Source organism: Anopheles coustani, chromosome 3 (assembly GCF_943734705.1).
Source record: "Anopheles coustani chromosome 3, idAnoCousDA_361_x.2, whole genome shotgun sequence".
NCBI classification, from domain to species: Eukaryota; Metazoa; Arthropoda; class Insecta; order Diptera; family Culicidae; genus Anopheles; species Anopheles coustani.
This window is the reverse complement of record NC_071288.1, coordinates 58,317,468-58,340,226: the sequence shown is the minus strand read 5'-3', so window position 1 is coordinate 58,340,226 and position 22,759 is coordinate 58,317,468. Positions and strand designations below refer to the sequence as shown.

At 39.6% G+C, this 22,759-nt stretch overlaps 1 protein-coding gene across 1 annotated transcript in view; it reads left to right on the top strand.

Moving 5' to 3' along the window:
- The first annotated feature begins 4,121 nt into the window (after nt 1-4,121).
- The window catches only part of LOC131263677 (protein kinase C-binding protein NELL1-like), a 47,950-nt gene continuing 29,312 nt past the window's right edge, over nt 4,122-22,759 (top strand). The window contains exon 1 of the mRNA XM_058265918.1: nt 4,122-4,212. Within this exon, the coding sequence (XP_058121901.1) occupies nt 4,122-4,212 (91 nt within the window). The remainder of the gene's footprint in view (nt 4,213-22,759) is intronic.

Below are 22,759 nucleotides of genomic sequence, written 5' to 3'. Positions count from 1 at the left end.
CAGTTGCGGTGCAGTGTATGGTGTGCAAAATGCTTACTGACCGGAAATGAAATGTTTAGAATTTGCTAAAAAATTGGAAAGAATTCTGTTGGGTATAAGCTCGAAGCACCAGTTGAAACGCTGTGTTATAATATAATATATAATTAATAAGTGAGCACTGAGAATGAGCCGATCGAATACAAGCCTTGTAGCAGCTGATATTGTACACCATCTAACGTGCATATAGAATCTAGTTTCTTACAGTAGCAATATATAAAGAAAACAAGTGAACCGTAGTGAGTGAAGAAGAACCAAATGGAGTGTACGTTAAAGAGCGAGTGGTCCACTAGGCCACGCGGAATAAAAGTTGTAAGAGAAACATGGGCTACCGTGTATATATGATGTTGTATGTACACATGTACACGTTGTGTTTGTTCCAAGTGATGAGAGGTAACGTCCTAGGTAGACTTTTTGTAGTTATGTAAAAATACGGGACATTCAAGTGTAGTATTTCGAGTCCGTGAATTCATTACTCAACATTCAGTTCACGGGTTCGTGACCTGGACCGACATGGACAAGTGAATTGAAAATGAAAACTTTAATAAAGTAAAACGATCATACCGATGTTTACAAGAATATTCAAATGGTAATTTACAGAATGAAATTTGAGCAGACCTGCACAATGATTGAATGTATAAAAAGCCGATTGCTGAATTTATTGAGTATTGTTTGTCTCGAAATTGGAAGATTTGGCAATAGGTAAGTTCTTTGGAAACATACCACTTTAGGGTTTGTTGATATCGATCCTGAACGGTGGGTTAGATCATTTATTCATTTGTTGGATTGAAAATAACGTGTGTGAGTCCGGTTGAAGCAGTATGCGGATAGTCCTCGTTCAATTTCTGTGGAACACTCAGCTAGGTATACCTAGCTTATAAGCACCCCATGTGATGATGGTGCTGGAGAAGGAAGGATTGCAATATATGGCATAATTGATTTTTGGGTGCCCGACTCGAATTGTGGCCTTCCAATTTTTGCCCTCCGAAACTAGTTTAAAACTATCCTAGGTGGAAGTTTCAGGTGGCAACAGCTATGCACTAACCGATGTGTTATCAAAGTCAATATCAAAACAGGTGGTGAAATATAAAAGGGATAAGCGTGAATTCGTTAATTGAATTATAGCTAAACGATTGTGATACAATAGGTGTTTCATGTATATGTGAAGGATACCCTTCAACAGGAAGTAGTGTTAAAAATGAGTTTTAGTAGTGTTTTGATGTCATAAGTAGGTCACCATAGTGCACGGCTGATGAGTGGAGCGGGTTTCTTGACCATTTGCAGTTTCATATAGTTGCTCAAAGTATTGATAAACGTCAAACGCTTGAACAAGCGGTTCGATAAACTGACAGGCCTCCGGATGCCGACAACGTGGTAAAATCTACTAAACACGACAAAAGAAAAAAGTTTCCATCGGTGTGGAAAACCTCACAACAGCAGTGGTTCGAGAGAACTGTTCGAGAGAAAATTCCATAGAAAATGCATGTTGCGAGCATAAGAATTTTGAGAGTGACAATGAGTTCCTGAAAAAGGATAATTAAGTATATTTTGTCCATTTAATCATTTTCTTTTGCATAGGCATTGGAAAATAATTGTAAATCATGACAAATAGTTAAGATATTTAATAATCAATAATGCATGGGGAAGAATGACGACAAGCATGCTTTTTTAAATGTTCTTAAGTTGCCGGTTTGCGAAACGGTCAAATGACCGCCGCCTGTTCCTGGGTTTGTTCGAGCAGAGGTCATCGAAACGGCAAAACTCCCACGAAGCTCCGTGAGTGTCTACCGGTACGATGAGTGTCCAGGCTTTCGGTCACTCGAACGGACTACACATCGCTCAGTTGTCGCCGGAACGTGGTCTGTGGTGGTTGTGCCGTTCTAGCAACTTAGCGCGATTATCGTTGCCCGTTTGGGAGAAAAATTTAATTGCAAAACGGATTACCGAGGCGTTTCAAACTAGTTCATTGTGGTTTATCAACGCTCAGTTGTCATCAAAACTCTGGAAGTTGAACCGTTGCATCAGTGTATTGTACCTACCGTTCTATGCAAATCGGAAAAGGCAAGCAGGTTACTTCTACGAAACTTCCAGTATGATATTCGGTATTGATTTCCGGTTTTCCGACGTCCAAACCGACAACTATTGATCATCGTTCAGTGAAAGTGAAAATTGGGTGTTAGAATCAATTCGAAAACGTGCTACCCGTAGGAACCTACATAAATAAGTGGTTGCCAAATTTTCAACTTCGCCGATGATATCGAAGTGTGAATAAGAAAAATCAATTGTTAGCGGTGTTCGATTAAACAGTGTGCCCACTAGAACATGCGGATAGGTCCCTTTTTTGCGCACGGGTTAATGTTTTTGTAAATGGATCCAAAAATAATCGCGATCGTGGAATCCTTGCTTTAGCCATTATATAAGGAAATAGTTTTAGTGCTTATCCGTCACTCGCCACATTAACTAGTTTTTGATTTTTAAAAAACATTCAAAATAGTGCAGGAGTTTAGTGAAAACCCTTAACCGGAACATATAAGAGTTAAAGCAGTACATGAAGCACAGATGATTGATATAAATGTTTTTCATGTCATAAGTTCATGGACGTTTTCCCTTTGCACTTACTAGTTAAATTACGATTTTTGTGGAATTCGGTTTCAAATAAATAGAAATTTTGCATCTAAATTGTACTAGAAAATTTAGAAGCTATTTTCTAAGTTGCATATTTTTAGTGAGAAACAAATGGAAAAGCTCACTGTAGTCTAGATAAAATATTTCTGGATATATCACGCACTTGTGAGACATTTTGCGTCATTGAAGATACAAACAGTTGTATTTGTGCATAATAAAAAAAACCCTGCACCTGTTATAATTGTCTCATCAGTGGTCAGAATATTTTACACTAATACCAACCAAATATGCAAAACTAAAAACATAAAAATCCAACGAAGAAGGCTAATCTTGTGCTTTAACTTTGAGCAAGAACTGGTTTAACTGGATGCGATCTTGCTTAACAGAGTGGTCTGAAAGAGTGTTTCGCACAAATTATCAAGCTATAGTTTTACACCAGAATGTAAGTCACAGTACCTGTCACCCAAAGAATTTCAAAATAAAACGGAGCTGCTCATGCTCCACAGGACTGATGAAACGAACGGCGATTTTTCGAGTCGCATCTTTGCTCGGAACTCGAACTTGATGTTAGCAAAGAACACAGCTGTAAGAAGAACGAAGATGCATGCAACATATACAAAACATATTTTTGCAAGTGTCATTCCGATTGGATCGAAGTTGGTCACGATTGAATTCAGGATCTGCGATAGCCGCATCGTTTTGAGTAAGAAAAGGATGGGGCGTGTGAACGAGGAAAAGCAAGAAGCAAGAGTTGTCCCCCGATCCGCGAGAAAAAGGATCGCAAAATTCGGCAACCTACTTTGAATGTGATTTTTTGTGTAAAATTTGTGTGGCAATGCTGCGTGCCATCGTATTAGGTATACAGTTTTAGTTTTACTCTGTTTCGCGTGTGCAAAGGTGGTACACGGGTTGAAGGATGCGTTTGCTCATTGCGTTCCATTGATGAGTGTAAATAGTGATACAACTTAGTCTGAATTTTTCAGAACGAAATTTCTAGCCGTCACTCGAAGCTGGAAGCATGCTTATTACAGTGTGATGTTTTTGAGTGTCTATTAATGAATCAATGAATAAATAATCAAAAAGACAAAATTGGTATTTGGATTAATTTGCTAGTTGAAGTTGTCAAGCGAAAGTACCAGTGTATGTATTTCGCCGATCGGTTGGGCCATAATTGGGTCGTGAAAGCACACATATAGATCCAATTCATTATTGCCCGAGAATCAGATTCCTTTGGTGTAGCCTCTGTTGGACCCGTCTACTGTTTCGAATGATTGGTACTACCGGTTCAGTAGGAAACGATAGTGGCTCGAACGAAACGCAACCAAAGCAAAAGCGCGACACGACCGCAGGTCGACAGTAACTTACAACGCACCGTTGAACTGTGATGGTGCTCGACGTGCAGAATTTTTATCGTAAGGAGCCCGACCGGCTGAGGCAGCCGCGACTCGTGTAGCTCTGCCATGACCAAGCATCTCTGGAATTGCGATACATCCTGGCGATGTGTCCAGGCATTGGCGGTGATCCTGACCATCCTGCTGTTGCCCGGTTCAGGTAAGTTTCCGGTTGTCTGTTGCTTCCATTTCCACGAACGCCAATTTGGCGGTGATTTAATTTGTGGTAGCGTTTCGGCTATAAATCACCGTTGGTCCGCCAACAAAATCTGCAATTCAAACAGCGAACCGACCGTGCGCTTTGGCGCTATTTCGAAATGCGAATTTAACAAAGGGAGAAAATAAAAAAGATGTATGGTGCGTTGATAGACGTTAGCGATTTTCGAAACATTTAAAGTTTATTTTTTTTTGTTTTTTTTTGAGATCGTGTTGATACATCCGCTCCCAAGGGTGATCCATCCAACAGGTGGCAACCTTATGTATAACTCCCAGTTTTCGTTCATGAAATGGATTTAGCATTTTTGAACTTATTTGTAAAAGCCGTATAGTAGAATCTGAATTATGTTGGAATCAAACAAAAGGCAAACTTTCATAGAATCAATTTTTGACATTGTATTAGTTATTTCGTATACAAGTATTCAAACGCAGACCGCCGGTCTTCGTAAGCCCGTAAGGGTTTAAATTAATGCTTTTTGGACGTTTCGGCGTGTCTGTACCGGAATTGTATATGCATACAACATAGCATCAGCCTTCGTTCGTTTGCTCGCGTCGCAGACAAGGATTTATATGTGTGGCACAGGATATGTGTTGGTGCTTGAAATGTGACCACGTGTTTATGAAAATCGCGATTCGCGATTGTCGCACAGAACTCTGCCTGCCCATGCGATCGTCCAGAATATCAAGAACACTTTGGACAGAAACGAAGCGAATCATAAATAAGAAAGAGCGAAGAACGCCGGTTAGGATTTTCTTTACTTTCAACTTTCGCGGTAAAACCGTCAGATTCTTTCGCAGTCGGTACGTTTAACGAAACGAAACAGCATCCAGGAGCCAGTCATTGGTACGTCATACGCTCAATAAACCAGAAGCCTAGAAAGAAGTGAGCGAAGGACAAAACATAGGCATTTTTGTGCTGTGGATCCGTGAGGGCACGCGCGATAGGGAGGGGTAAAGGGGCAGACAGAAGGGGCCGCGAAGAAACCCAACTCGTGGAAACCAGAACACGTGATGTGATGCGCTTGTTTCCTTCTTCGCTTTCGTATCTTTTCGGCTTTGGTCGGGTTTCTGCAGCGTTGATAGCACGCGAAAAGAATTTGCCAAAGGGCGCGACGACAAAGGGAAGACTACGACAAAATAAAAAAACTCATAAGGAAACACAGCCTAACAAAAAAAAATTTAAAAAGAGTTGAATATAAAATCGCGGTGGTCATTGGTAAAGAAAAGTGACTGCATGTGAAAGTGAGAAAGAATCGTGCAATACGAGAGAAGATCAAAGTGAGAGAGGCAATCAACGAAAGAGTGTGAGAGGTTGAAAGAAAGAGAGAGCAACAGAGATGCAAGCTGTAAGAAAGGAAGAGCGAATGGAAGACAGAGCTGGGAAGAAAAAGATAGAGAATGCAATATATAATGAAAGAAATTGCGATAGAGATGGAAAGCGAAATTAAGAGTAGGATAAAAAAATCCGCACACGCGAAAGCCAATGTAAAATAAAAGTCGGTAAAGGACTGTTGCGAAAAAACTTAGGTCTCCAGAAGGCGTCTACTTACTTCCTATGTTATCGCAGGCTAACGGGCCTTATACAGATGAATCCTGAATATAATACTCAGCGGTTGCAAAGTAGACCAGCTTAAAAGAAGTGATGAAAAGTAAATGGTAAAAGAAAATTGGATCGATTTTTGAAGTAGATTTCAGGGCCGCATACTCATAAATTCAGGGCTGCATGAGGCAACCCCTATCATAAAAACCCATCTCTAAGCCTTACTTGGGTTTGAAAAAGAAATTGAATGGATAAAAATAGAGAAAAGCATGGGGAAAGCAAGGAAAATTATGCTGACACGCAGCGAAACTGCTTCCGCCAATGCCGCAACATTGCTCCAACCCCAAGAAGAAGGCAACCCTATCCGGAAGCACTCGACAAACCGGGACTAACACGCACACTTCGAGGGCATGGTGCCCGTGTGCCCTACGATACATTTCGGCTGCTTCCTCACCTGTCAGAATCACCCGTTGACATTAAAGTCGAGTGATTTGGTGTCTGGTGATTCGAACTCTAAGAATCAGACGTTGTCTGCCGATCGTCCGACACAATATGCTCCCCACTACCCTGAGGAAATTCTATTCGATTCCTGTAGTGCTTGTAGAACCCGGTTGTCCTTTTACACATTTACGTACCATCCGTATTGGCATAATTGATCATAGTTTGCGAATGTTTCTTCTTTGCTCATTACCGCAGTTGTTCAGTAGTGACATGTTTTAGCAATGGGCGCAATGCTTGTAGGAGTCCGTTGTGTTACGGAAGCTTCTGCACCAGAGGATCAAATATCCATTGGCAGCGGTCGTTTGTTTTCTGTGACTTTGTCAATACACTTGTTCCAATGTACGTTCGAATGTATGCATTCGGTTGAGAGCACTGCATTTTGTGTGCAAAACTCCGCCGGTATAAAAATCAGTTGAAAAAAAGGTTTGCTTAAGCAAGTTTATGGTTTTCAGCGCCAAGAGCGATGATAGGGTCTTGTGGTGGTTTTGTTTATCGTTTTCATATTTTTGCATACATCTTTGGGACTGGATGTAGCGTTGCTGACATTTTAACGTCAGCTCAAATTGTAAACAGAATTAATACGTCTCGCTACTTCGAGGCGCGTTTTCATCCTCGCTTTAAAGTATTTTTTGCAATGTGAAGCAAAAAAACCTTCGGTCGATAATATGGCAAAGCAAACGAATCAAACTGTTCGCTGGTGGTAGAGCTAGCATCAAACAAAATGCTAAAAAGAATTGAAGCGTCCAACTGTTAACAAGGCGAGGTCGGCAATGTCATAACAAATTTATGCTCTCATAGCCACACCGCCACACACTTTCACGTCTCCCGGCGCACTCCTAACGCAATGGTAACCAAGTGGCGTGTTCTATAAACGGAAAGACTACAGTGACAAATGAAAGATTGTATCGGACGGATCTGCCTGTATCCCAAATTGTGTATGTGTGTGTCTGTTTGTTTTTTTTTGGCAGGCTGCTGTCTAGCATTGTCTAGCAGCGGAAATGAATTACTTGTCATCGAGTCGAGCACTAGTTGCAAATTCGCGGCCGTGGCGCTTCTTTTCCCTTTCTTTAAAATTTGACGATGTGTGGACGATATAGAATAAGAAAAATTGGCCACAGCAAGCAGATTTATTGGAACGATCCACCAACAAACCAAACCACGCGGTAGTACCGTTGCCACACGATGTCGGGACTCTGTTTTTTCGTTTTCTTCCGCCACAGCTTTATTCGATCGTCTCCAGCGGGAACCTGCGTCGCTGCTAGTGGATCTCGTCCCTGCTCCCATCCTCCCCACCCCACTTGTTCACCCCTCCCCTTTCCCTCGGCGGGCCCATCCTGCTGAGGAACGTCAAGATTTACTGTCGCGCCGCGATTTAATGTTTCATTTCATTAGGCACGTTGGCGACTCTCCGCCCAAGACGGCGACAGTAACGGCATCTAGAATGATGCCGGGAGTCTGCCGAGCGCCCACCTACGTTTCAGCGGTGGTGCAAAATGATAGCATCGAACGTGGGAAAAATGAACTACGTGTACGGGGCTGATGCGTGGTGCAAAAATTTATGTGTACTCTGCTGAGCGCCGTTCGTGGCTTTATCATTTAAAACGAAATATCCGTTTTGAAAAGAAAAGAATGATGCAAATCGACCACGGTAATAAAGAAAATGTCACAATTGAGAGATAGAGCAGTGAGACACTCAAAAACAAAAGTTCTTACCGTTAACGTTGTATTGAAAAATCTTATGAAAGTACTAATGTCCCCATCAAACCAACGGTATTCGAACCCGTTAGTTTCAAAGCCAACACGTTACTATCTACTTCTTCACAAATTATGTGTCCCATAGAAAGTGCGTGCCAACCATGAATCAACAGCATGAGTAGCAGTGGATAGGTTGGAACTTCACTTCATTTAAGAATGGATACAGCGAAGGAATATATACCACTTTTGCGTATTTTACCATTTCAGGTTCTTCTTTGTAAGTGACAAAAAACAGGCAACCTTAAAATTTATTTCGCTGTGCTGGGAGCTGTCGAATAGATAAAGTGGTCACAATCGCTAAATCTTTTTAACTGGCCGCGCGGGCCAATGGGCTAATGAATATTCGATTGATTTGAATTGATCAACTTAAACCATCGTCTCGGCGCACAATCCTTCGATAGCTGTAAGGTAGCAGAAGCTGTGGCTACGCTGAAGCTCGACAGAGTGCTTTGAGCCAAACGATTGGCCGTTGGCGTCGTACTATGCTAATCGGTCAAATCGTTATCCCCGCCTATTGTTTCGAGTAGACCGCTTACAAATGCTTCTGGCCATAGAGGATTCACCCAAGCAAGATACTATCACTTACGATCGTGTAAAATCTTCTTGATCCGATCTAGCCAATCAGAGGCAGGTATGATTGTTGGTTTTATCGTAGATAGTTGACATACAAAACTAACCAATATTTCAAAAGGATGTATTAAGAAATGGGCTTGAAATGAAAATTAATATTTTTTTGACAACATTTTCAATATGTTTATTTTCCTTTAACAAACTGAAAAATATGTTCATAAGTTTGTAGCATATTATTATAATAAAACGTTGTTTAAGTTATAATTAAACTTGTTACTGTTTTGAAAACCAACCAAACAACAAAAATCTTTTTATATAATGCCTTGGGCTCTGAGGCGGTTCGAAGTTTGATTTTATCAATCTTATATCAATTCTTACTCAATATTTAGAGTAGAACAATTATATAATTTTACTTCAGCCATTCAAATCCGTGTAAAATATAAGTTTAAACACGTACCTCGTTTTACGCAGGATTTTAAAGACTAACTATGTTTATTCAAAATGTTATGCAGCTTTTTCAAATGTATGGCAAAATCTAACAGGATATATCAAAACGCATTGCTTGTATTAAGTTTAAGCTTTGCAACGCATTACTTAAATCCTATGCTTGATATAATCCAAAATTATGTTGTTTTGATGCAAATACAGACTAATTTCCTATTGTTACTCTTCATCTCTGATTATATACGGGGCCATCCTTTCATTATTTCGTTATGGTTCTTAGCAAGAATTGTTATAGGTTGCATTAAAATTATCCAATATTGACCGGCTACTATATGATGTCGATCATTGATGAAAATTGATCAATTCTATAGAATTTTTTTAACTATAAATCTTACAAACTTGGCCCTTGAAGGTTCGGGGCCCCCCGCGGCCTCTCAGTTCGCGCACCGTTAAATTTACCACTGCTTGGGCTACATTTAGTATACCAAAATTTGGCAATTTAATCAATGATGAATGAATTTCGCATATGTTATAGTTTTAATCAAGTATTCACATTTTTCGACCCTTTTGAATCCCTTTGAAATATAACTAAACCGGCCTTTTGTACCCTTCTTTATTTATAAGCTCATGGGTCCCCCAAAGCCAAGCGGCCTCGAATACATCAATTTCATTATTATAATTTTTATATAATCGATTCCGACGATTTGGTGAAGTGAATAGAAATGATGTGCTGGTTAACGTAAACGTAAAATTCGCCTTACTGTTTGCGGATCAAAGGATGATTTGATGATCACTCCTTGGACTGTTTGAATTAATTTGGTAAACCGCTTTTCTACTAGTGTGCCTTGAGAGGTTTTATCAAACTACACCAAACGAAGCGGCTTTTTGTTTGGATCGGAACTGTCTCCTTTCTTTTTTTCAACATCCTATCATTAGTTGCCGAACAGAATGGATTTCATTGTTACAACTTTTCACTGGAACGTTCGTCCCTAGTTCACAGAGAGTACTTTTTGCTTTAGTTTCATCTATTATGTTTCAGATACTTCCGGTTTCTTTGGAATGCCACAAACAAGGATTTTTGTGGGAGTGGCGTAGCTGTCGTGAAAAACGTTTGAGTTGAGTGACGCAATCAAACGCAATCGAACGGTTTCAAACGGTCACTTGATCTAGGGGCTGCCATCGAACACAATCCTGTGTGAAGGGGACCGAATACTCGCGGCACGAAACGTTCGGTGCTACCGCAGCAATTTTTCACCCTCGAACGCTTGCATGCCGGGGGTATCAGGGTAAAACCCTGACGGGATTGATTATTCGGAGGCGTTGATTGGGGGACGAAACTGTTCAACCGCGTCATCAAGTTGCAGCCGCCCATACACTTTAATATTACATGGCAATGTGGGAAATGTAGGGCTTGTGCGATCTGTCGGCGGTATTGATTGGATTTTGTACTAAAGTGTAACCTGCCTTCCATCAACACGTCCATTCTTTGGTTGGTAATTGTTTTCATCACTGATTTTGCGAGATCGATGAGTAGTGTTTAAAATGCTCAACTGTGGAAAACAAATTATTAAACGATTAACTATGGAAAAATAGTTTCATTTTATGGTATTTATGATGTTATGTTATAATGATGTATTTGTATGTACAGTTTGTTCCATATGTTCCATATTGTATCCTCCAAAGTAATTTGCTATTTTTGCAAGCATTTCCCAAAGCACGATGTTTATTAGTCGAATTTCGTTTTAATGGAATACAATCTGCCTTTGCGGTACATATATTAAACGTCATTTTAATCCTTCCTGTTGCCAATACTGGGGGGTCCGCGACAGCCGAGCTGTAGCGCCGGTTAGAAAATCGGCCCATGTGCGCCGGGGTTCACCAACTCGACGGCGTGGGTTCGAATCCCAACCGAGACCGGACCCTCCCCTGTACGAGAGGACTGACTATCCACGTACAGCAGGGAAATAAGTCTCGTAAGCCCTTAACGGGCAGGCATGACCAAAGAGGTCGTTACGCCAAGAAGAAGAAGAAGTTGCCAATACTGCTAATACCGCATTTTTTTTTTCAAATGCATTTGTTCCCAAAAACACCTTCTTATGATGCGAGAATGATTGATAGTATATAGTACAGTCACAGGCAGTGCTCAATTCACTTTTTTTTAACAAACTATTTATTTTAAATAGCAAACGTAATAACAAAAGGACCTTAAAGTTTAGTATCACAAGAAAAGTGTAGATTTATTCGTTTATATATAAAGAACTGTTACTCGTTGCGCAGTGCTCATTCCTCGGGGCACTGAAAAACGGAGACACTGAAATGTGAACTGACAACCTGAAACTTCATTCCTGATGCACTGCTGAAGCAGGTCCCAGGTGGTAATAACGGTGGAACTTGTGTTCCAGAGTATCACATTCAACACAAAATATACACTACGATGAAGTTATACGTCCCATGCGCATCAGCAGCAACCCATGTGGATCCTTGCCATTCGCAACAAGGTATATTGAGGTGTTATCCGATGACAATTTTGTGGAGTGGATGTTTTTCTACACAATTTTCCAATTCAGTTTTGGCGAATGTTCCTGGATTTTCGCGGTTAGCCGTCCCACTAGCGTCTTGACTCCACCACATAGCAGTTGGTCAACAAGGCTATGGTTGTCTCAGCTGGGATGTGGAGGTTGAGTCCCCCACGGTTTCGAGGCACCGCTAGCTGTTGGGCAGGGATCCGTTTCCCGCCGGAGCCGTTCCAGAGAAGGGATCCAATCAGGCTAATAACAAACTACCTATGTTCATTGCGCGCGAAGAAGAACATTGAACAGAATGACCTTCTGCAGTATTTTTAGGTCTCTCACTTGATGGAGACACACCAGTCGTCGAAAGCTTTGTATCACCGCATCCCAGATGTGTCCTATGGCCTCACAAATATAGTTGGAGAACAGAATCTCAAGTAACCGAATCCATGAGATATGGATCTTGTTGGTAACAGTGATGTGACCGATATCCAGAGCAATAGTCTTACTCCCAACGTTCAACCTTGCCCCCAAGCATATGCCAAACGCTTCTATCGCATCTCTAACCCTCCCGATTTTAGAAAGAGTTGTAGTCACGACTATGATGTCGTCAGCATATGTCAGGTCGTCATACACTAGGTCGTCCTGATCGCAGCAAAAACATTGTACAAGGGTTGTTCTATCTGTCGGATTGCTGGAAATAATAGGAGAAAGAGAGCTGACCATTTACCATCAAACGGGATGAGGAAAGCTCTCCAATTGTTCTCAAAAGACTCACCAGCTGCGAATTGAAATCCAGAGATGTCATGGGTTTCCATAGATAATCTCTATCGACGCGATCAAAGGCCTGTGAGAAATCCAAGGAAACGAGCTTCCCACTTAACTTCTTCCTCCTTAAATCCAGAATTCTCTCCTTAATCAAGGGAACAGCTTGAACTATATTTTTCCTTGTTACACACTTTTGACGTGGGCATGCCGTTCAAATTAAAAATTAGCAGCTATTTGAGCCTTACGATCGGGTTGGGTCATGCTTACCGCCTAGCGCCTACTAGACTTTTTTCCTTAGTGTACGTGGATAGCCTGTCCTCTCGTACAGGGGAGGTTTTGGTCTTGGTTGAGATTCCAACACATAATCGGCGCTACCGCTTAGCAGTCGCGGACCCCCTACCTCCTCTAAATTAAAAAGGAATAAAATAAAGGATAGATTAGCACGTACGCCAAGTATAATTTGGGGTATAAGTCGGTCAATACTAGACAAAGCATCTAAAAATGTGTTATGCAATAAACAATTCCGATAATTTACATTCACCGGTTTGCTCGCATATAATTGAAATGTTAATAATTCCATGCTGATTAAATTTATAGACTTCATTGAATTAAATCAGTATGTGTGAGAGAAATGTGTGGTAGTACAATCTCTACAATAATTTGTACCATTTGTGAGCATCGAGGTAAAACAAAAAACGATTCCTACCCATTGATGGAGAAAATTGAATACTCCAATCAATAAATAAGTGCGGAATCGTCGTTTTTCCCCATCGAAAAATTCTGTAACTCTGTTGTAGGCCTTGGCAGTCAGCGAATCAGACGAACTGGCGAGTAAATGGCCACGCAAAACTCAGAGAAAATGAGGCGCATAATATATACATATATAAATAAATGTATATAAAAAATATACCAATACATGTGCATCTTTTCAGGTAAATCGAGGGGAGGGACAGGCTCGAAAAGGCAGAGCAACTCTGCCGTGTCACATCCTGTCACACTTAAAACAATATAAAATCCGGCGAAGTGGCTTCATCTCCATAATGTCTGGTTTTAAAGATGGCTCAGAATATGAAGAGTTGAAACGAAACAGTACCAAAGTATCGGCAGCAGTGTGCAGACCATCGAAAAGGCCACCGGCTGAACGACTCACCCAAGGCTCTACACAACAGCCCACGGCTCACAACAGCTAGCATCAGCTGTTTAGTTAATTGAGAAAAAATCGTAAAACTTGCCCTGGTGAGTTCGTTTCGGTGGCACGATTTTTTACCGATCGCAGTCTTGCTTATATTGGACTCTTTTGAAAGCGGTTATGTTACATAGCGCAGACTTCTTATCTCGTTCACGGGAGATGAGTAGTCTGAAAGACGTGCCGCATTACGGACCGACTAATCCTGCTCGAAGATATTCATTAAATGAGACTTGGAAACGGGCTGGAATATTTGAATAAAGTGTAAGGGGATAAGGTATAATCTTTTGAGAGTATAGACAAAAAACGAAGGAAATAGATATAAAAGCAGAGGAAGAGAAGTATAAACTCAAGAAACCCGAAAATAATTACCTCTCTTTCTGCTTTGATTTTCGGTAATATTTCTTAAATTTGGCGCCAGATTTTTTAGATTGGAGACGATTCATGCAACTAATTAAAAGGTGAACGAAATTAAGCAGTATTTATTTATTATATTTTGTAAAGCGCCAAAAAGATTTCCGGAACAAATCGTGTCTGTGCGCATAGATGAATATCAAAACTTGTTTTTGTTGTAAATTCAAATATTTTTTTACATAGGTCCTTATCTTCACATCTATCGAATGATGCCACTTTGTCTGCATCGCTAAGGAATTTCATTATCAAAAAAAAAAGAGGAAACACAGCCGTACATTTCTCGTGATCTAGATTGAAGATTTTGGATTTCACAAGTATGCTAATGAGCTATCCCACCCAACGTAGTCGAATTCCATTTTGGATCAACAAGAAAGAGGTTTGTTAAGTTATCGGCAGCAAGGAAGAATGTCCCATCATGAATTTCCTGTGCTGCATGTGGTAAACCGCTGCGCGACGGTGGGCGTTTGGATAATGTTGCGAAATTCGTAAAAACTGTTGTGAGAAAATATTTAAACCAAGCATGTTTCATGAGGAAAACAACGCTCTCTTTGCATATCATCTTTTAATAAATCATGTCGCATAATGTTGGTTTTTGAAACTCTTTTGCAAAAATAGTCAAATTAAAACATATGTTACATACATTATACATATGTGGGACATATTTTTTCCTCAGCGATTCCTATTTCTCAATTGTCTGAAATATTATTAAAAACATGCTAGGAAAGAAGAGTGTTTACTTTATTTCTTGGCTGCAGCCTCAATCTGCATTTTCTAGTTTTTGCGCAAATCTGCTCATCTTATGTATGTAGACTGAAAACTTGTAAACGTCCTGTGCGGTGAATTTCACCGACGAACGAAACAAACAGTTAACAATGTTACTGAACCGTATTGGAAATGCAACACACCCATATTAAAACATCTTCTTTGCCATTCAATACTGATTGTTTATCTTCTTCTTGTTGGTGTAAGGACCGTCTTGGCCTTGAGCCCTTGACGGGGGGGCCCGTTAAGGGCTTTTAACTTTGCGTATATGGATAGTCTGTCCTCTCGTACAGGGGAGTGTCCGGTCTCGGTTGGGATTCGAACCCATGCCGTGGAGGGCCAACGCTAATGGGCCACCGGCTCAACCGCAAACCTGTCGCGGACCCCTCCAGTTCACCTAAAAGGTGTTTATTGCTGGTGGGACAACGGCAACGGAACAATCGAAGGCGCATTAATAAGAGCGAAAATAGCGGAAAATTTTCGTCTCCAAAAGTATCGTCATCAGCATTATCGACCTTAAGTCACGCTATAAAATAGCACCATATTGTCGCATTTTTTTTTTAATTTAGCACATACACATAAAAAAGGTCGCAAATTGCACGTGGACAAAGGTCTTTCTTCTTTCACTGCCGCAACGATACGGTACTAGCAAGTGTTATTTCACGCCTGATACGTGTTCTACCTACCAATCCGTAATATCGTATCCGCATCAAAGCCGTCTAGGGTGTAGTGCGGTATTAGCTCCAGTTCTTCGTGGATGTTGTTGTTTATTTTTGTGAAGAAAGGTCTGATTTCTTTTCATCATAATTCTACGCTACTACAAGACCTAAGGACATTCAAGGCTGTAGAATGATTGCGTACATTGCAGTTAAAACAAAGTAGTTCAATAAACGTTCTTTTTGGTTCTGTATTTATTCCTTTCAGTTGTTTTATTCCACTGACTTCATGAATTTATAATAATTGCGTACGATTCCATAATTAGTTATCAGTTTTGTTAATAAAATATCATTGCCATTACAATATACAGTAAGTCCCCGCAGTACGCCGTACTCGATATACGCGAATTCGCAATACGCAATTTGTTTTACAAATGACAGCTCATAGAGTTTACCGTTGTTGCTTAAGTTGTAATTAATCAATTTTGCATTGTTTTGGTAGAATGAACTTTTTAATACGCAGTTTTAAACAGTCGTTTAAAGGTCATGACTGCAACGGCCTGAATTACACACGATCTGACACGCTGGTTCTTGTTTCATTAAGCTGTATAATCTTGAAGCGACAATCTTGAAAGGATAATCTTGAGGCAATTAATATGGCATCAAATGATAAAAGTCGCGTAAAGAAGTGCTATAACAATTACACAAAAGGTAGAAGATGTTCGAACAAGGAAAAAGTTATGGAGCAGTAGCCCGGCAAATAAAACCACCACAGTCAACAGTGCGGACCATCATCCAAAGCCAATATAATCTGGGTGACTTCTGCGAACGGAGTTTCAATGGCTACTCAGAAACATAATAGAAGAAATGGAACACTTATTTGTGATTTGGGAGGGTCCGGTCTCGGTTGGGATTCGAACCCACGCCGTCGAGGTGATGAGCCCCGGCGCTCATGGGCCGATTTTCTAACCGGTGCTACCGCTCGGCTGTCGCGGACCTCCCTATCTATCGACTCCTTCTATCTATCAATCTTAAAACTAGATCATGTAATTGCAACTGGCTGCTTATTCGATCCACACCAGCAAGCTCCAGAACATGATTGGTAGGGGTCCTCCAGTGAAGGTTTACCATCATTTTTAGTATCTTGTTTGTTCTGATTTGCATCTTCTTTTTGTGTGTACTCGCACACTTACGACCACACTGGAGATGCATAAAGTAGCTTTGGAAGTATTATTGTTTTATATATCAGTATTTTGTTTTTAAAGTATAAATCATAGGCTGTTCCTACACTGATCATCTCATTGGGATGACGTGATAATTCCGTTTAATAATGCCGACCAATCATATATCAAAACTTTCAAACTAATGAAATTCACAAAATGTTATTATGAACCCACTTTATCAAAAGTAAACATACGGTAACCATAAATTGAGATTTTATTGGTCTATTTTCAGTCATCCTTCTTTTTGACACGCTCGCGTGATGTGTGATGAATTGAAATTTTTTTTATTGTTCCAATACTAGGATTAGATTGGACAGACAACGCAAGAAAAAAAATCACAGTCTGTCGGTTCTGTCACGATATTTATTGTTAGCCGTGGTCAGTGTGTTGTAAAATAGTAGGTTAAGTCAAATGCGTGTTGTTATACCGAATAAGTTGCTTCTTTTTATTACTCGACATGTTAGTTCAGAATTGTGGTGCTATACTAGAAACTATTTAAAACGGGTTTCAGCCCTAACAGGTCCATTTAATGTTGTTTCAGTAGTGGAGTTCCTACAAAATATAGATCACGAATCATCCGACATTTCTTACGCCACTTCTTCACGACCGTTCTGCTGTTGTTAACATTTACAATAGCCTCGACTTAAAGGATCAAATCCCTTTCCACATGCTGAAGCTATTGGTATGCTAATTAACATACACTGTGTGTGCCAAGCAATAAAATGGTAATGAATCTTTCAAATTCCAGTTCGAGGGGCAACATGGTGTAGAACTATAACTTCTTTTAATTTTTTTACTTTCCTTAGTCACTCAGATGAAAATAATTCTAATGTATATCTATGATACTTATTACAATATTCTGTTAATTTATAAATATATATTACTATATAATAGTGCAGTGTAGTTTAACGGAAAAGATAGTCGTGAGTATAAAACTGTTCGTTTTTTTAAAATAAAACTGAAAGCAAAATGACTGCCATCACAGCTGCATTATTGACAGGATCATTATTAGAAGGATGATAAATTTGCTCATATTTCTTAGTCTTACGATGAAGTGTTTCCTATTGAGAAATGTTTGTTCAGATTATGTATTTCAAAGGAGAGAATTATTGCTAATTCAAACCGTGGGTTCGTTTCCGACGCATCATTCCATACGCACATCATGTGTCCAAGCCCCAGAGGGCTATATTCCAATATGATTGATGTAGTTATTTTGTTGGCCACCTCTTTCACACGTGTTTACGTGTGTTTCGAATGTGTCCATTTGTGTGACGAGTCTCACATTAACGACGGTAAACGAAGGCATATGCCAAGTCCACTCTTCATAAGAAAGCCTGTTGTCGTTGCTTTGGATTTTGCTGCGATACTACAATGCAAGCAACTCTTAAACTATCTCTTCAGTGGCGACTCAACCATAAGTATCTGGTACCATTCGGGTGCGGTTTGAGGCTCCGCACATTTCTCCGACTTTCATTGCAAGAGATGACGGTTAATAATTGTAAAACTATCTCTTGGTTTGAAGAAGTGAACAAACAAAGCGTGTGCAAACACAATGGTCTTGTCTGATTTCGAACGTGATGCTGCCTTATGCAGGTGAATAATTACTGCAGATTTAGATGGAATAAAGTATCTTGAAAATAAACGTTAATGCTATGCAGTAGTCAAGAGTACTGTTGACCGCTCTATGCCTGTCGGAGAAAACAATCCAGACTTTCTCTTACTTATTCGAGAGCATCATTTTATTGCTCTTGAATTGGTGACATTTCGAAACGTAGCCAGACAAATAAAAGACCATACTGCGACAACTTCTAGACGTAAGTGGTTTATTGTAGAAAGTTGTGTAGTAAGACTATCCAATAAGAAAATTTGTTGAACGATTGTATCATTTTAACTTAATTTCCTTTAACTTTAACAGTTTAATCTTCAAAGTGGATTACTTGTTTGCTTACAATCAATTAGCAGATTTAACCATTGAAAGTAAAGAATGAATATACCACCTTTTTAACATACAGTGTCAATAAATATCGTGGTTTTGTGAAAAGGTCAATAAAGTTATGTTAAATAAATCTTTTTGTACCTTTTTATATAATAGATGTTTACCGGTTTTGTAGAGTTCATATTTTGTTATTCTATTGTTTACGTACGCTGAGTTTATTTGGTGGAATTTGTTCGCGCCATTAGCGTGTTTTGCTGGCTGATCAAGCAAAAATACCTCCTTGACCAGTTTTTGAATTGGTCTTCGTTCCAGTGACTGGTCTCTATGGTGCACCCTTTTTTTTGTTACATTTTCATATGCTTCGTTTATTCTTTTCTTCGCAGGACACGTATGTGCATGGGTGCATACTTCTTTTCTATACAGAAATCCTTCGCGCATTGCTTACATACATTTCTCATCAGCTTAACGCGTGCAATCTTGTCGGTGCAATCTGTCATTGTATGACAAGTCGTTCGTTAGTTTCCCTCATTGCAGGTGATCGAGAGGAGTGGTGTGTTTTGGGAATACTCTCTGTCGGATAAATCATTTGAAATGATTGAGCAGTTTATTTGAAGGTGCTCAAAGAATGGTACCACCTCCTTACAGTAACGTAGTGTACACGATATAGATCGTGTTATGATTGGGTGTTGAGTGAATACCGACATTTATTATCATTAATAAAAACGCACCCGTCTGTTTTTTTAGTTTGTGTTGTCGAAGTGTGCAACTGACTAAGTGTTCTAGGGTATCGAGCTATTGAGATCGAAAACTTAGGTACTACCCGTATTGCTGGAAACAAATTTACATAAATGATATTTTCCATAGCGTAGACATGCAAGAGCTCCAACTGTGGGCATGATTTTAATGGATTGCTTCGCAAAACAAGTCTTGAGAGGACAGTCTGGCGCCGGACGTTGAATTTCCTGTTTGAGGTTTAGCAGTTGCATCGTATTCAATGCAGTGGTACTTACACTCATATCGAGTTGGCGTGATCAGATTGACGATTATGAAGTTATCAATAAGCTAATGTCATGCACAATCCTAAGAGGAATTTTGTGTTAGAGGTGAACTTGTATGGAAGGTGTCTCATGAAAAATGAAGTTGTGCACCAATAACAACGTCGGAAAGTCAATGTTTTATACGATTCCTATCGGCATCCACGCGTTATTATCGCAAGTGATTACTTGATAAATCGATCATCGAGTTTAACCATCTGGAAGCTTTGAGTTCCATGACAATGCAGTTATTAGTGATCGTTCTATATAAGTGTAGGCACGTTCCGTTCAGATCTAACTTCCAGATGTTGAGCTTTGGAAATCTGTATTAGTTGAATGTATATGACGAAATAAAGTCATTGTTGCAATCTATACCATTAAACAGATTTAATTGTTCTTCTAATGTACTGTAGATTAAATTTTACTGGCCGAATCAAAGTATAATTAGCATATTGTAGCCTTCATTATTATTTTATCTTATATATGCGAACATACAAACCAACTTTCAACCAATCTGTTCAACATTACCTTTGAATCCATGTTTTTGAATTCTTGTTTACTCAAGACTCGACGAAATATATTTTTAAAGGTTCAAAGAAAACGCAATGCTAACCCATACCGAATTTTCTTGGGCGCTCCTTAATGGGGAATAGTCACGTGATAAATGACCATAAATCTTGCCTAATTTTATTTGTCTACCGATAGCGAAAGAAGCAGCAATATCTCACATCGGAGGTTTTAGCTAATGTTTTCTCAAAGGCAGGTTACATTTAGACTCACAAACTGTGAATGATGAGGTCACTTGGAGTTCATATATATTTGATAAAAAAGAAACTTAGGGGCTAAGGTTAAAGTGAAGTAGAAGCATACATATTCCCAGCTGCGTGTAGGGCTGTACATAATAGCTTATTCAATGTTCTCTGAATTCAATTATCCATACCCTGCAACAGGCAGCATGTGTCATTTCTTCGATACTTCGTTCATCGTAATGGTCACGGTGAGTTGACTAACGCCGCAAAGCCCTATGAGTAGGGAAGGAAAATAAAATTATTGTTAGCAAATAAAAGAGAAATTTATCCATACCATCTGGAACATTTGAAACCGGTCTTTCCGATAAATTTGGTAACGGTATCATTCATTCAAGCAGGTGCTGGTCGCTAAGCGGGAATGGCTATAATGCAGCCCATAATGTAACTGGTACGAACGATGGTCAGTATCAATGATTCTGGAAAACTATTGATGAGTCTCCTGAGACCGAAAGTTTCTACTGAACGAAATCCCACCTCGGTCATTAATGAACATCACCACCGTTTTACTACCCCTAGAGGATTGAGAGAAGAATTTTAATTAACAATATCATTCAATAAGGGTGTCGATAAATTCAACGTTTTATTACCTGACCACAGTGTCTGCTCTTCCGAGTTGTCGTTTCATCTATGTTGTGGGCACGCTTTTTCCCATGGATAGATACAGCAACTGAACAGAAATGTACCGATGTGATGTTGATTGATTCTTTCTTCTATAGGTGTGGCATTTTACGATGTTTGAAGATAGTTTAGCGAGCTAAAATAAAATACAGTTGTAATCCATTTTTCTCCCTCTTCATCGAGATTCATGGGGTTTTATGTTTAACATATTCCTCCACTGGCATTTGACCTTTTTCCATTAAATTTAATATAGTACTGCTTCTAACATCAATAGGCAGACAATAAAATATTTCTTTAAGCCATTCGGGTTTATTTTGATTATGATATTGAAATAATCATGCAAATATCTTCCCTTGGTTCTGACGAGCAGAAAGATACCCAACACGTATTTCAGTTTATCACCTTGTTTTTTATGTCATTCGAGAATAAAAAAGTTTTGGTGCGAATTTATTTCATTTCTCTCAAAATAACATTATCCATACCGAATATATATATGTCTTATGTTCCCGTGCTAAAACAGGTTTTACCAGTTCCATAATAGTTTAATTTTTGCGAAAATTTGTTTTTTATTTCAATTATAGTTTAACTAGTTACCGTTAGTCTATATATTCTTCGTTGAATATATAAAAAATTGAATAATCGTGGTTGATGAAATATGTATTGAGGAACTACGAGGTATTGAGGAATTATTTATTTATTTTTTATAGTTGCTCCATTATCTCACCTTTCCTTTAGTGTTTGAGCCTTTTCAAAGCCCAACTTGGTGAGAACTCCTGCTGTGCAATAAATTTATCGAGGTTTTTCCTGAGAAGATCGGGCGTTAATGAGGGGTTGGCGGTTAAGAATCGAATTCAAATTAGCTACCCACACAGCGAGAGAACCATCTCTTTTAACTGCTCTCTGTAATACCGCCTTAAAGCGTTCGAAGAATGGTTCGAACGTATGAATATATATATTTATGAAATGTATGTATGTAACGGTAAGAACTGCATTTGTAAACAACTTACGTACCGTTCAAATTCTATACATTTCAAATTCATTATGTAAATCACTAGTGTTCATAAAACATGATAGCTACAGTATCCGAAATGTTTTTTTTAAAGCACAGGTGTGCCTTTACACGAGCTGCAAGTATTTTTTTAATACTCTCTAAAAAAAGGAAATATATAAATTACCGACAGTCGCTTCTTCTTTGTCAGTTCTTCGTCAGTTTACCGGAAAAAAACTAAGTGGTGGTGGCTGCGGATAGCTCACACAGAAGATGGTCTTTTCAACCAAATTAATTGGTACAGTGACAAAAAACCAAGCGAAGAATACAGGCGGTCACAGCATCAGCTTTCCCACCATAGCTTCTTCAACAGCATTTTTCTCCATCCTCCTTTGCATAAGTTTACGATGCGTCAGGCTCACCGATGGCATCCGATGGAATTCTTATCTCTACTGCCTTTCGGACGTTATTTTATGGCGCTACACTTTACCGTCGGCAACTTGTGAGGACAACTGTTGGGTTTGACCAGGCAGAAACAGCATATAACTGAGTGATAAAATACTCCAACCGCAACGAAACGGCCCGATTTACCGGAGTCTACGGGGTCCACATTGATACATCGCTGGTTTCTGCTGGCTGCGTAACGGCATAGGATAGAAATCCGAAGGTGTCCACTGTCCACTGGTGACAATCAGGCGAAGAAATACGATACGATCACGAATTAGCACCCTTGTGTGCCTTTTTATTTTCCGCCGAGCTAACAATATGTTCTCGCGC